The sequence below is a fragment of the Nuphar pumila genome, chromosome 14 (assembly GCF_984573655.1).
Source record: "Nuphar pumila chromosome 14, dmNupPumi1.hap1.1, whole genome shotgun sequence".
Classification (NCBI taxonomy): domain Eukaryota; kingdom Viridiplantae; phylum Streptophyta; class Magnoliopsida; order Nymphaeales; family Nymphaeaceae; genus Nuphar; species Nuphar pumila.
Window position 1 is genome coordinate 84,683,006 of NC_143262.1, and position 14,724 is coordinate 84,697,729.

The 14,724-nt window shown below is 37.8% G+C and overlaps 1 protein-coding gene across 1 annotated transcript; it reads left to right on the top strand.

Annotated features, from left to right (window-relative positions):
* The first annotated feature begins 3,946 nt into the window (after window positions 1-3,946).
* LOC149817194 (metal transporter Nramp7.2-like) lies at window positions 3,947-10,885 on the top strand. The gene is made up of 13 exons (XM_089987277.1): window positions 3,947-4,137; window positions 4,311-4,389; window positions 4,571-4,611; window positions 4,714-4,792; window positions 4,881-4,985; window positions 5,071-5,180; window positions 6,088-6,269; window positions 7,010-7,079; window positions 8,597-8,770; window positions 8,997-9,101; window positions 9,227-9,358; window positions 10,011-10,106; window positions 10,367-10,885. The coding sequence occupies exons 1-13, from the start codon at window positions 3,994-3,996 to the stop codon at window positions 10,709-10,711; spliced, it is 1,662 nt and encodes a 553-aa protein (XP_089843403.1). The 5' UTR covers window positions 3,947-3,993; the 3' UTR covers window positions 10,712-10,885.
* The last annotated feature ends 3,839 nt before the right edge of the window (window positions 10,886-14,724 follow it).

Below are 14,724 nucleotides of genomic sequence, written 5' to 3' on the forward strand. Positions count from 1 at the left end.
CACATGTAACTTATTCTCAAACCAGAACAATCAAAAAATAAAGTAAGACAAAAAAAATAAAGAAGGAAGCCGCACAATTCTTGGTCAGCTATTTCAGATGCACAAGTAGCGGAGCAACCTTCCCATTTATTACGAAAAAATGAGACTTTCATTGATGTGGAATTGATTCCACCAGAAATACATTGACTCTATTCGTCCATCGACATTTCTAGAAGGACCATGCATTTTTTCTTTGCATTATAGTTTGAATCCCGTAATAAGACAGCACTGCCATCACACTTAAGGCCAGTGATCCTCGCCACATCTTCTAGAGTCATGGTGATCTCAAAAGAATCAAACTAGAATGTGTTCGTCTTATCATTCCACTTTTTTACCAGGTAGGTCATGGTCTTCCAACAAGTTTCAAAATATTGCTGGTCCAAAAGGCCACTGAAGTGCATATTTCGTAATCGGTCCTTCTGATATGCACTAAGCTGACCATACCACGATAGAACTACAGGCTATTGACACCGACCTCCAGGCTTTTCACCTAGTACTCTACTTCTCTTCTAACCTCCCTGTAACACACAATAACATATTATTCATACTAATTGTTAATTGGTACCATTTATACTAATAAATAATATTCTACTAATCGGTATAAATAATATTGGTTGCAACACACTATCACAATAATCGCTATACATATTAATACATAACAGAGTAATTGCTATACTAAAATCAACAACAACAACAACTACGCCTTCATCCCAAAAACAATTGGGGTCAGCGATATGAACCAAAAAAGAAATTCATTTTGGGTCTTCCACATGAATCCTTTTCCTCCAATCATTTCTATCCAATGCCATGTCCTCGGTGAGGTTCAAAGCATTCATATCCTTTCCTATCATCTCCATCCAAGTCTTCCTAGGCCTACCCCAACCTCTTTTAACTAATATATTTTCTCATTTCTCCAACCTTCTAACTGGAGCATCATTAAGCCTTCGTCGAATATGTCCAAACCACCGTAAACGATTCTCTCGCATCTTATTTTCAATGGGTGCAACACCTACCTTCTTATGTATCTCCTCGTTCCGAATCTTATCTTTTATTGTATTTCCACACATCCATCTAAGCATCCGCATCTCAGCTACACTCATTTTTTGAATATGATGTCTCTTGGCAGCCCAACATTTCGTACCATATAGTAAAGCGGGTCTAATAGTCGTCCTATAAAACTTTCCCTTCAACCGCAATGGCATTCTACGATCGCACAGCACTCCAGTTGCACTTTTCCATTTCATCCACCCAACCTTTATCCTATGATTTACATCTCCATCAATTTCTCCATACTTTTGAATGATGGATCCCAAATATTTGAAATAATCATTCACCGGTATTTCTTGCTCACCAAGCTTCACTACACTCCCATCACTACTTCGTTGCTTACTAAACCGACATTCCATATATTCAATCTTACTCTTACTCAACTTAAAACCTCTAGCTTCCAATGTTTGTCTCCATAATTCTAACTTAGCATTAACCCCAGCTCTAGACTCATCAATCAAAACAATATCATCAGCAAACAACATACACCACGGTACATTTTCTTGAATTGATCTCGTAAGCTCATCCATCACTATCACAAATAGGAAATTGCTATACTAAAATCGCTAAACATAATATTCAATCTTCACAAACAGGACAAATTTATTTACTTTGGTCGCACTTTTCTCCTGTTCGACCAATCCCTCCAACCTAGGCCTTTCTGGTTGGTCCACTGCCTCCCACTGCTTTTCCACTTCTACCATCCCTAGCTCCATCACCGGTATCGTCTGATTTTCAATTTGTTCCTTCCTTTCCCTTTCCTTCTCTTCCTCCTCCACCTTCTCCTTCCTTTCTCTTTCCTTCTTTTCCTCGTCCTCCTTCTCTTTTCGCCGCCTTTCTTTCTCTTCCTCATGTTGTTTCCTTCTTTCCTCTACTTCCTCCTCCTGCTTCTTCCTTTCTCTTTCCTTTTCTTCCTCCTCCTCCTTCTCCTTCCTTTCTCTTTCCTTCTTTTCCTCATCCTCCTTCTCCTTCCTTTGCATTTCCTTCCCTTCCTCAAACTTATTTTCCTTCCTTTGCCTTTTCTTCTCTTCCTCAAACTCCTTCTCTCTCCTTCGCCTTTCCTTTTCTTTCCTCATTCTGAAGCTTATTTCGTTCATTTTCTTCCTCCTCCTTATTCAATTGCCTTCGCCTCTCCTACGCCTCCTTCAGTAGCTTTACCCTCTTTCGCATTGCTATATGCTCCAACAACAACTTTCACGTTTCCGTCTTAGCATCCTCCTTTAGATTGTTCATTTGCCTTTCCCTCTCCTCCTCATTTTTTTTTGCCTTTCCCTCTTCTCTGCCTTTTTTCTTCGCCTTTTCTTTTCATTCTTCTTCTTCTTTCTTTGCTTTGCCTTCTCTTGGTCATCCTTCTTCTGCATTCTTCCTTTGGTCTGCAACCTCGATATCTGATGGATAATCCTTCGCATAATACAATTTCAACGCTTTTTCTCTGTCTTTATCATTCTCAATCTTAATTATATTTTGGTACCTTTCAAAAAACCGAGATAGATGGGACTGACAGATCACTTCTCTAATACACAACCCATAGAATGATAGAGTATTTCTACTCTGATGAGCCGCAAACATTGTTAACCTGCACAACACATTAAACGATCATCATGATTACAATTCGTTGCAATATTTGGCTTCATAAGTACACATCATTATAAGATTTAGCAAACTTATGTATAAATCGAGGTATCTTTATAGATACACATTGCTATTGCTTTGAATATATAAATCGTCACAAATTCAAACTTACAAATCGTTGTATAAATCGCAACCTTCAGATTGAATAACGAAACCTTACACGAAACTCACCGAAACGATAAGAGTTTGGGTAGTCCAACTGTAGAGTAAGAAACACTCAGAACGTATACGCAACAAATGGTGGCAACGATGCTGCGACTGCGCATAAGACGGAAACGGATGCTCTGGCGGTAGCAGAGCAAAGGAAAGGATGCTCCGGCAGCAACAAAAGAAGGCAACGGATGATCCAGCGACAACAGATGAAGGCAAAGTATGCTCCGGTAGACTTTTCTGCTTAGGGCGAAAATGAATTGTTTTGAACTATTTAAATCCTACAACATAAAGCTTGCTACATACACAAACTTTGTTGAAAATTTTGGCGTGATCACGATGGAGCGCAGTTTTGTCCTTTTCACGAACCACCATTTTTGTTTTCTAGATGGAGGGCATTTATGTCCGTTCCAGGAAGAGGAAGAGAATGACGGTAAAGGGTACTTTAGTCGTTGCGCCGGCACCAAATTATGATGCTATGTGATGCGGACACACATGGGGATACTAGCCGGTCTGCTTCTTATACGTGGCGCTCATTGGGACCCCCCGAACATGAGATGTGGCTACCGGCCCTGTTCGCGGGGGGGGAGCATATAACCTGCTCTGACTTAATGGGCCGCATCCCTGTGAAGTAAAAACTCTGGGTTGGGGACACCACCACCCAGCCTTACTTTACTCAACGGTGACAAAACAACTGCAGCCCCCATATGCTAGTGGGATTCGATCATGGGCATTCAACTTGACACAGGACCTCACTGATCACATGGGTAACCACCCTCGGTGATGGAGAGGTCCTCAGTATAAAAGTTTCCTTGGATTTTCAAAATTACAATTAAATCCTCATACGCCAAGTCTATTCTCTTCCACAGCCTGGGAGCTAAGCATACTTAGGGTCAGCAAGTTGACAAAACCACTGAGCTAAGCTTACTTCACTTCACTATGCTATACAATTAGAATTTTATAAAATAACAATATATGTAAGTCATACACTAGAAAGAGATAGCTGGCGAAGTTATTCTGGTGCTCTATTTCTTGCTTCCTGATGTCTATAAATATCATTCAAGGGGGAACTGAAGCTGTGTAGGAAGGGTATAGCGGCAAAAGAAAAGTGAGAAATCCCTTGAGATGACTACTCATGAGAGTAAGGAAGTGATAGGGAGAGACAGTTCATGGAGAGGGAGCAACCGTGTAGCTTATGTGTATGATGCTGAACTTCAACCAACTCCTCATTCTCCATCTGATGATAAACATCAGGACACGCGTGAGCAGGTGGTACCATAAAAACCATCATTGTTTTTTCTTCTGGAATGAAACCTCTTGAGCTCTATTTCCACTTAATGAAAAGTGGAAGCAAGATATCAGCAACAAGCATCTTGTCATTATAATTTCAGTTTAACATTTATAAGAATTCAGTGTTTACATCCTTTTCACCAACAAAGCAGGAACGAGGATGGAAGAGATTCATGGCATACGTAGGACCTGGCTTTCTTGTATCCATAGCATATATTGACCCTGGAAATAGTAATCTCCCTTCCTCCCTCTCTCTCTCTTTCTATATATATATATATATATATATATATATATATGTATATATATGTGTATATATATATATGTGTGTGTATATATATATATGTATATATATTTATATATATGGATGTGCTTTAGTTGGATTTCTTATTTTCTTTTATATGTAAATGGACAGTGGAAACCGATTTACAGGCAGGAGCTAACCATAAGTATGAGGTATGTCAGAATACGTTTATTTCTTTGCTTTGCTTTCAAAATTTTCATTGATATGATCCTGTGTATTCAACCATTATGTGTCATTACCCAAATTTGCCACAGCTGTTATGGGTAGTTCTTATTGGGCTGATCTTCGCTCTCATAAATCAGTCTCTTGCTGCAAATCTAGGAGTTACCACAGGTGATTTTTTGTGCGCTTGAGAAATATAAGCATATATTTTTGTTTGTTATGCATATTATTATTATTGTTTCTATTCTTGAATGTGAAGGGAAGCATCTGTCCGAGCACTGCAAAACCGAATACCCAAAATATGTGAATTATTGCTTATGGATACTTGCCGAAATTGCTGTAATTGCCGCTGATATACCAGAAGGTATAAGAGATTCACATTGGGTTATAGATTTTATTAAAATATTCTCTATTGTGTATCTTATGCCTGCATATTTTGTTATTGGCAGTTATAGGGACAGCCTTCGCTCTCAACATATTATTTCACATGCCAGTATGGTCAGGAGTTCTTGTTACAGGCTTAAGCACTCTGCTTCTTCTTGGCCTACAAAGATATGGGGTAGAGTAAATAAATATTCTACAGATAGATATGTGAAAATCATCATATATGTGAATTTGTAATTGCACCTTTCCCCTTCCTTCCCGCTGTTTTTCCTCTTTATTGAGTAATAGCTCATCACTCTTCTTTGTAGAAAAAAGATCGGGTGTCATGTGATGGCACACTTTTAGTGTGCCGCTGCACCTGATCGCCCTTCATCATTGCTTGGAACCCACAACTGACAGGCCCTATCTCCAAGATGAAGGGCGATCTTGTGCAGCGGCACACTAAAAGTGTTCCATCACCTGATACTGCCTCTTCTTTGTACCGGACAAATCAATTCTTCCTAACTTTCAGCCATTCAACTGTTAAGTGAAAATTACATCGAGTTCTCTCTCTCAATCTCTTCCTTGGCATATTTTTTAGTGATTTTTTTTTTGAAGGAAAGCTAGTGAAAATTGTGATGTGGGTCTTAATCATTTGGAGTTGTTATATTGGTATGGGTGGTATCAATTTTTTTTTTGAAAGGCAAGCTAGGGTTCGGCAGACCCCTACCAATTATATAGTATACCATGCAACGTCCCAACACAAGGTGACCTGCACTAGCTGCTCCTACGATACAAGCGGAGCCCCCGTTTGGTGGGTGGTATCAAATTTTTGCTAATAGACAAGTTGGAAGCTAGCCCCTGGTGGCATTCAAACACCAACCCACTTTGTTTAAGATATCTGATACGAACGGTTTCATCTTAAAAGTGCTATGGCATGTCATTGTTGGTTTTATTCCTCAAAGAGATTGCACACCCACTTGAAATAGAAGTGAGATTTTAATCTCTCTCTCTCTCTCTCTCTCATGTGTGCATGTATGCATGTTTTTAGAAAAAATGGAAAAAAGAAAAAAAATGATGAATTGAATCACAATATTTTGCAGGTGAGGAAGCTGGAGCTCCTGATTGCTTCTTTAGTGTTCTTAATGGCTGGGTGTTTCTTTGGAGAGTTAGCCATCGTCAAACCCAAGGCATCTGAGGTTCTTCAAGGGCTCTTCATCCCCAAGTTGAAGGGAGATGGTGCAACAGGGGATGCCATCGCTCTCTTGGGTGCTCTTATCATGCCGTAACTCTCTCTCTCTTCCAATATGACCCTCAGAATTGACAGTCTGTTCATTTTCATGTTGAAAAAGTAAATATCCCGTTAGTCTTCTTCAAAGTCGCAAGACAGTGCCATCAGCTGAGCATTGGCTGGATTCACTCATTTTATTAGCCGGATCTGGATCTGAATCCACGTTTTAATTGATAGAATCTGATCATATCTGGATATTGATTCAATGAGTAACACTGATCAGTCACTGTCACATAAAGAAGCCCTTCTCAAACGTACGTGGATTTGAAAAGTAGAATTAACTGAATTAATTTGGCTGACTTATGTCAATATAAGGTTGGATACAGACCCGAATTAGGGCTAACTTAAGATTTGAACCTGTTTCATCTGTATCTTATCTGGATCCAGAGGGTTCAGGCCTTACCCTGTAGGTGCGGTGCTATAGATGTCACCATTGGCATCACCATCATCAAGCCTTATCAAATTTACATGGAGCTGAGTCCCGTTTGTCAATTTCTTTATTCCTTCTTATTTATTTAAAGATTTAGGTACTATCAAGTACCTAATCTTTTAATGTTTTTTTTTCATGACCACCCTCCCTTAGGTAGCCCACCTCTAAAAGCTACGGACACACCCACGAGCCAGTGGGGTTTGATCCAGTGCCTTCATCTCAGCACCCTCACAACCACCCCATTGGCCACACGGACCACATCTTTTAATGTTGTATCTTTAATTTTCTTTGCTATGAAATACAGGCATAATCTTTTTCTCCATTCAGCACTGGTTCTGTCCAGGAAGGTACCACAATCCGTAGATGGTATCAATGTAAGTATGCAATTTTTTCCTAGTATGGTGGTTTATGTAATTTGACAATCTTAGACATATAGTTAAGTATTTTTTTTCTTTTTGGAATGAAATAAAAAATTCATTAAATAAAGTAATTACACTAATTGGCCAGCAATCACCTCATAACCTAATGACGCAGGCACATCATAAAACCTAGACGGGTTATTTAAAGCCACAAATCCCTTTGCTTTCAGGGCATTGAAAGTTGCTTAGAGTTGACATTTATGGTATATTTCGTTGCATTCAAATATGATTTGGGATCTCATACAAATGAGAATGCATCTCATTTGCACAGCTAACCAAACATGTGATTTGGAATATCAAGCAAATGAGAAATGGAATGTGATTTAAAATCACATTTGAAGTGAATCTCATGTGATTCCAAATCACATGGTGGAGATTTTAATTCACATTTTATTCCATCTCATGTGAGATGCAACCAAACATACCCTAACATCTCATTTGCTTTCCTCTTAGGTTTACGTTACCCTTTCAAGCTCTCTAGCACTACCTTGCATGATAGGACGTGATGAGGTCAATAACTAATAGCATACTTCCAAAACCACCTAATGAGTTAAAGAGAAAAAAAAAGCATAATATCGAGTAGCTCGCAGCCAAGGGCATAGAAGGATTTATTTGTGGACTTCACATACATCAAAGTTTCCAATCAGCTACTACTTTGCATGCACATGTCTTGGTTAGGACAGGAAGTTCAAATTTTTGCTGTTTGACGTCTAAGTACTTTTGAGTTGATTAATTATGGCTTGAACTTTGTTTTCAATCTGATCATTGGATTTATTTTCCTTGCCATACATGAGTTTGTTTGGATCATAGTACTTTAATATCCTTCAACAGAAGGATATCCATGTTTTGTTCATGCACAAAAAAAATGTGTGTGTGTGTGTGTGTGTGTGTGTGTGCATACATCTGTACCAATTAACTTTTAAATATGACATTTGATGACATCATATACCAAAAAAAATTCATTTTGGCCATTGACTTTTAGGCTTTTCCGAATGGAGGTTAGCAGCTCAATGACTTCATGCAGTGTTTCTTTATGTTGTGCATGGACTACAAGAAATGGACTTCGCTCTTTTAGGGGAAGTGTTCTATCCATTATGTCACCAAAGGGCATCATTTCCTCACAATTGCCTACCTTATGAGAAAAATAACTCTCTTGTACATGTTCATACAAAAATCCGTTCATCTCAAAGAAATTTTAATTTGTGAAGAAAAGATATGTAGCACTTAAGTCCACTTAGCATCATTGGCATCCTAAGTTTTTTGGTAAGTACTAGAGGGTTTAGTGCCATAAGGGTACTCCTTAAGAATTATGAGAAAGATCAAAATTAAGGTAGATTAAGTAGGTAAAAGTGTCAAATTATAACTTGAAAAAGAAATTCAGTGTACTTCATAACATCTTGTGAGGTGCAATAAAGTAGTTCAACTATCATTGTATTATAATCTTTGAAAGAATAACATATTTTTTTTTACAGAGTGCATGCAGATTCTTCCTCATTGAAAGTGGATTTGCCCTCTTTGTGTCTCTTTTGATCAACATCTCCCTAGTAGCAGTGGCTGGTAGCGTTTGTTCATCGGAGAATCTTTCAGCTGAAAACTTGGAACAATGCAATGATCTTACCCTTAACTCTGCTCCTTTTTTGCTAAAGGTATCTCTCTTCGCACCAACTAGTTAGTGGACTCAACCAAAGGCTTTGTATGTTTATCTGCTTGAGTCGAGAGTTGAACAAGATTGCCTAGACAAGACAAGCCGGTCCATGGTTTTAGTCCAATCTTGTGTTTGAGCTCAACTTCTAGCTTAGCACTTGGCTCAGTAGAAGCAAAAGAAGAACACATAGTTTTTTCTTTAAAACCAAGTTATTTGCTATTTGACAGAATATTCTAGGGAGATCAAGCTCAACAGTATATGCCATTGCGTTGCTTGCTTCAGGCCAGAGTTCTACAATAACGGGCACATATGCAGGTCAATACATTATGCAGGTACTTTTTCACTCGATATGCAGTTCTACAATAACGGACAAATGAAAAAAGCCATAAAGTTATTAGTAGGGAGTAACTTGATTATTGGTTTTGCATCAATTATAATTAATCAAATTCCTATGCAGGGCTTCCTGGATATGAAAATGAAGACATGGATCAGGAACTTTTTCACTCGATGCATCGCTATCGCTCCGAGTTTGGTGGTTTCCATTATCGGTGGTTCTGCTGGAGCTGGAAGGCTAATCATCATTGCCTCGGTAACCTTAATCTTCCTACTTTTTCCTTTTTTCCCCAATTTGTGTAGGTTTTTCCTTTTATTGATAATCTCCATATTCATAAATAAATATTGCTATTTGTGTTATGTTTTTCTAAAATCTCGCTCTTGATCTTGATACTATTACTGTGGTTACATGAACTAGTGAAAAACTGAAATACCAACATTATTAGTAAGAACCATTTTGTATAAAATGGTAAAAAAAAGTAATCTAACATGAAACTAAGTCTTTTTGATGTTTTTCCTTAAGATGTTTCAATGATTTAGTTATGGCCAGCATGATATGAATGGGATAAAGCATAATTTGCAAATAAGATAATAAAACAAGTTAATTTTTATAATAAGGTAGTACTTCTATCTCAAAAAATTTATTTCACTCTAAAAAACATTTGTTTTCTCTCTGAAGAAATTATTTTCTCGCTCAAAAAAACAAATTCACTGAAAAACATTTGCTCTCTCTCTCTCTAGCAGTATTTGGTTTGCAATTGTTTTCTACCAGCCTTAAAAATTGATGATCGAACAAGGTACCAATGTTCCACATGGACAACCACATAAATTGTGTCATTAGATTTTGTTATTAACCTTTATTTATGGAAATCATATATTTCTAATTTTCATAAGCATCTGTGTTGCAGATGATTCTGTCTTTTGAGCTTCCATTTGCTCTTGTACCACTCATCAAGTTCAGTAACAGCAAAACAAAAATGGGGCCCCATAAAAATTCCATCTTTGTAAGTATGCTAAAAGTCTGTTGTTTCTAATGTTTCATGCCATGCTTCACTAAAAAGTTATAGATGTTAAACATCCTGATAGTTCTTTTTTGCCACTGACTTTACTAATGACAACAAAAAACCACAATGCAATTTTGTTAAAACTTGAGCGGGCACATTTAATGAAAAGTGAAGCCCTAATATTGCATTTGCTCACCATTGTTTATTATTCTAGTGCAGTGAATTTAGTTAATATTTTATTTTCATTGTTTTTGGTGCAGATTATCATCCTCTCATGGATACTAGGTCTGCTCTTAATTGGAATCAATTTATATTATCTTATCCAAGGATTCATTGGTTGGTTGATCCACAACAAATTGCCCAAAGTTGCATCTGTTTTCATTAGTATCATAGTTTTTCCTCTCATCGGAGTATATGTTGCAGCTCTGATATACCTAACTCTAAGAAAGGATAAAATAGTTACATATGTAGATATAACAAAAGGTGAGATTGAAAATCAAGCCCAACTAGAGAAAGGGTTACATGAGGATAAAGTTTGCACTCATGAAGGCAGGGATGAGGTTCCTTATAGAAAAGACCTTGCAGATATCCCATTCCCAGAGTAGGCTAGAAATCATGTCAAGTTTGATTATAAGGATGAAAATCTCTCACAGTCTCTCTCTCTCTCTCTCTCTCATTAGGACCAACTACTTGTTTACTTTTTCATGTGTGGTTTTTGTATAATAAAGCAAAAGGCTCAAAATGCTTCGTTAAAATAATAGATTACAACGAGCTTATACATTTTCTTATCTTTGCATTGTGTTGTTTTGTTGTAATTAAACAAAAAGTTTTTTTGCAAATTGGTCCCTGCCTTATAACTGATTTGCAAAATAGTCCACGCCTTATACTATTTTGCAAATTGGCCCCTGCTTTTTCATTAACCCTTGCAAATCAGTTATTGAATTAGTTAACAGCTGTTAACTTTTCTGACAGTAACTGTTAAAAGGACAGACAAATTGACGCACATGAGGACCAATTTGTAAAATGTGAATAAGGTAGGGACTAATTTGCTTCAAACTAAGACTATTTGACGAAGGGCATTTTTGTAACCAGTTAACCATGGTCAGTGTTTGACTATGGTCAAACTAACAACTGTTGACATAAGGACTAGAATGCAATAATGGTGAAAAAGGCGAAGACCAATTTATCAAACAGCCTAAGATAAGGACTATTTTGCAGATTGGCCATAAGATGGGGACCAATTTGTCAAACAACGTAAGGCAGGGACTACTTTGCAAATTGGCTATAAGGCAGGGACCAATTTATAAAAAACCCAAAATAATAACATGCTCACCCTAAAGCAGGCAGATAACCATTACTGGCAGAGGAATCAATTTAGATACTTAATGACTAAGGGCTACGTGCCTACAATGCAAAAATGCATGATGTGCTTATCAATTAAAGAGCTGCAATACAAAAAGAGCATATGTTATGTTTTGTCAGTTCTCTCTTACAACCATCAGATTTTATGGGAGAGACATCTTGCAATCAATTGTTATGCAAATTAACCATGTTCTTTAGCATATCTATTTCTATCATGATCAAGTATTCCTTGGATGAAAAAAATTAAAAGCATTATGACTAGTATCATATGTAACAACGCTACTAGGAGATCATCATTGACACACAGTATGTCAAATTCAAGATATGATTCCTAGACCTCCACTTTAAGCCATTGAAAGCATATGCACTTTCTCATATATGTTTAAGGTATGTGAGAGATCATTTTTATTTTGAAAGGCAAGTTGGGGTTAGGCACACCCCCTACCGGTTCATTAATCAATTGAAAGATGAAGTCTGTATACAAAAAAAAACACCCTTATAACAATGGGCGCCAGTCTGGGGTGATCTTTCCAAATTGCTAGTCATCCTCCTTGCTAACTGTGCCTAAGTTCTTTACCAAAAAATGAAATTTACAGTATGTTTCATTTTAAGCCTGTCAGAACTGTACAATAGTTCGATCAATTCAGTAGAAGCCTCACTTTGGGTTCCTCTACCCTCCAAAACTTGAGTCAATGAGTTAGATTCACCCGATCCGTTATGAGCAATACCTCCACAACTGCTTTCCTTGGATCCCACATGCAGATTCTCCTGTTGTTGGATGAGCCTTCAAAATTTCCTGTCATATGTTATACCGAAAATTGTATTTGAATTCTGAGCACAGATTCCAAAGTGATTTTGGTTTCAGACATGAAGATGACAACAACGTTATAATCATTTCTTATAGCTATGTGCATGCGGGCCTACCTCCTTCCCCGAAACCTTTAACAATCCAGGATATGATCTTCATGGATCGGGGTTGGGGTTGTGTTCACTGCGACCGGGTCGACGACGATGAGGTCCCTCATTTCCTCGTACTCGCTCCCCAAATGATCACAGTGTTCCACTTCCAAGGTTTTATCCTTCATCCTCCATAAAAATTCTGAATGTTGAATGATACAATTAATTTTCTTCTTGAAACTTGGTTTATACAATGCTCACAAGCTCCAGTTTCTAAGTAACAAATGTATTTTTTTAGGATACAGTTTGTTTTGATATCTAGAGTGAAAAGGTGATGGCCAGAAGAAATGTTGTTTTTGATGAATATGTTTTTCCCTGTAAAACGTCTTATAATGTTACCCCTGCTTCAAACACCCCCTTTTACCCGATTCCCATTCCTTTTCCTACATCCTGTGACCTCACCTCAGCCCAAAGCCTGACTATACCCATCTCCTCTCCTGTGTTGTCCCAGCCTACCTCTAGCACCTCTCCTCCTATGATCAGCCCGGGTATTTTCCCACACTCCCAAGTGTCTTCCAGTCTTGACTCACAGCCGTCTATTGAGTCCTTGCTTACCAGGTCCCATCCTATGGTCACTCATACCAAGACAGGCTCCTTGAAACTAAAAGCCTTCTTCACTACACATTATTCTATTCCATCAGTGCCTTCTTCACTACACATTATTCTATTCCATCAGTTCTCTTTACTGAACTTGACCAACATCCGTAACCTTCTAGTTTTTTTCTCAAGCTTTTAAGCATGAGCTATCAATGAGCAATTTAATGCTCTTTTGAAAAAATGGTACATAGAAGTTAATTCCTCCTCCTTACTTTTATAATGTGGTAGGCAGTAAGTGGATTTTTTAAAATAAGGAGAAAGATTGATGGTAGTCTTGAAAGATACAAAACCGGCCTTGTTGTTACTGGGTATACTTAAGAGGAGGGCATTGATTGTTTTGACATATTTAGTCTGGTGGTTAATTAAACCTCCTACAATTCATTATGTAGTGACCATTGTCGTCTTTGCCGGCTAGCCAATTGGGCAATTGGATATGAATGATGTCTTCTTTTTCAATGAAAATTAATGTCTATATGATTCAGCCGCAAGGGTTTGTTGATTAACCGTACCCTCACTACGTGTGCAAATTACAAAAAAGCATTATATGGTCTTAAACAGGCTCCTCTGGCCTGATTCCAATGCCTTAGGTGTGGATACTTTCTTGTTTATGTGCTTCTCATATTTGCTTATCTATGTTGATGATATTATTATCACAATAAATTCTTTGTCTTCTATTCATATTCAAGATATAGGACATGAATTCTCAATCATAGATATGGGCCGACTACACTATTTTCTCGACATTGAAGCTTCAGTTGTTCTTGGGGGTCTCTTGTTGACCCAACAAAAATATCTTCTTAAACATGCTCAGATGACCGGGGCAAAACCAGTTTTTGTGCCTCTTGCTTTGATGGATAAACTTTCTTGTCAAGATGGAGATATCTACCCGATCCCACTCAGTATCAATAAATTGTTGGGGCCTCACCCTCACTCATCCAGATTTGGCAGTTCATACACGCTCCCACTATCACTCACTGGACAATTGCTATTCCTCACATAGATGTGAAGGATACATTACATCTTGGTCTCCTTCTTCCTTCATCTAGGTTCTTTGCAGCCATATACTGACTTGGTAGGGGAACCTTGATGATCACAAATCAACAAGAGGCTATGCCATTTTTCTTGTTTCATGATCGACTTGAAAACAAAATATTGTAGTTCAATCAAGCACCGAGGTAGAATATCGGGCCTTTGCCAATGCTGTTGTTGAAGTCTTGTCTCTTACCTACTTCAAGAGCTTCATATTTCAATTTCCTCCACACCTTGGATTTTATGTGACAATATTGGTGTCACCCACAAACTTTGTATTCCATTAGCGCACCAAACACACTAAGATGGATGATCATTTTGTTCGGGATCATATATATTCATAAAAGCATCTTGCAGTTTTTTCTCAATTTATTAGCTTGTCGATATCATGACAAAGGCTCTTTCCTCTACTTGGTTTGGCTTATGAAGAAGCAAGCTCAACATCCTCCCTTGGTCATTGAGCTTGAGGGGGGCTATTAAGAATAATTCATATGTGAGCCCCTTCAAAGATCACGATCTAGTCGACAATGAGTATCCCAGAGAAAATCATGATGATACTGTTGGATCATATTTCGGATCACACAGTTTCACAATCATCATCATGATATAAAACACGATATAAATCAGGAAATATAACAGTGTAATTAGCATGATTATCAGACGACCGAAACAA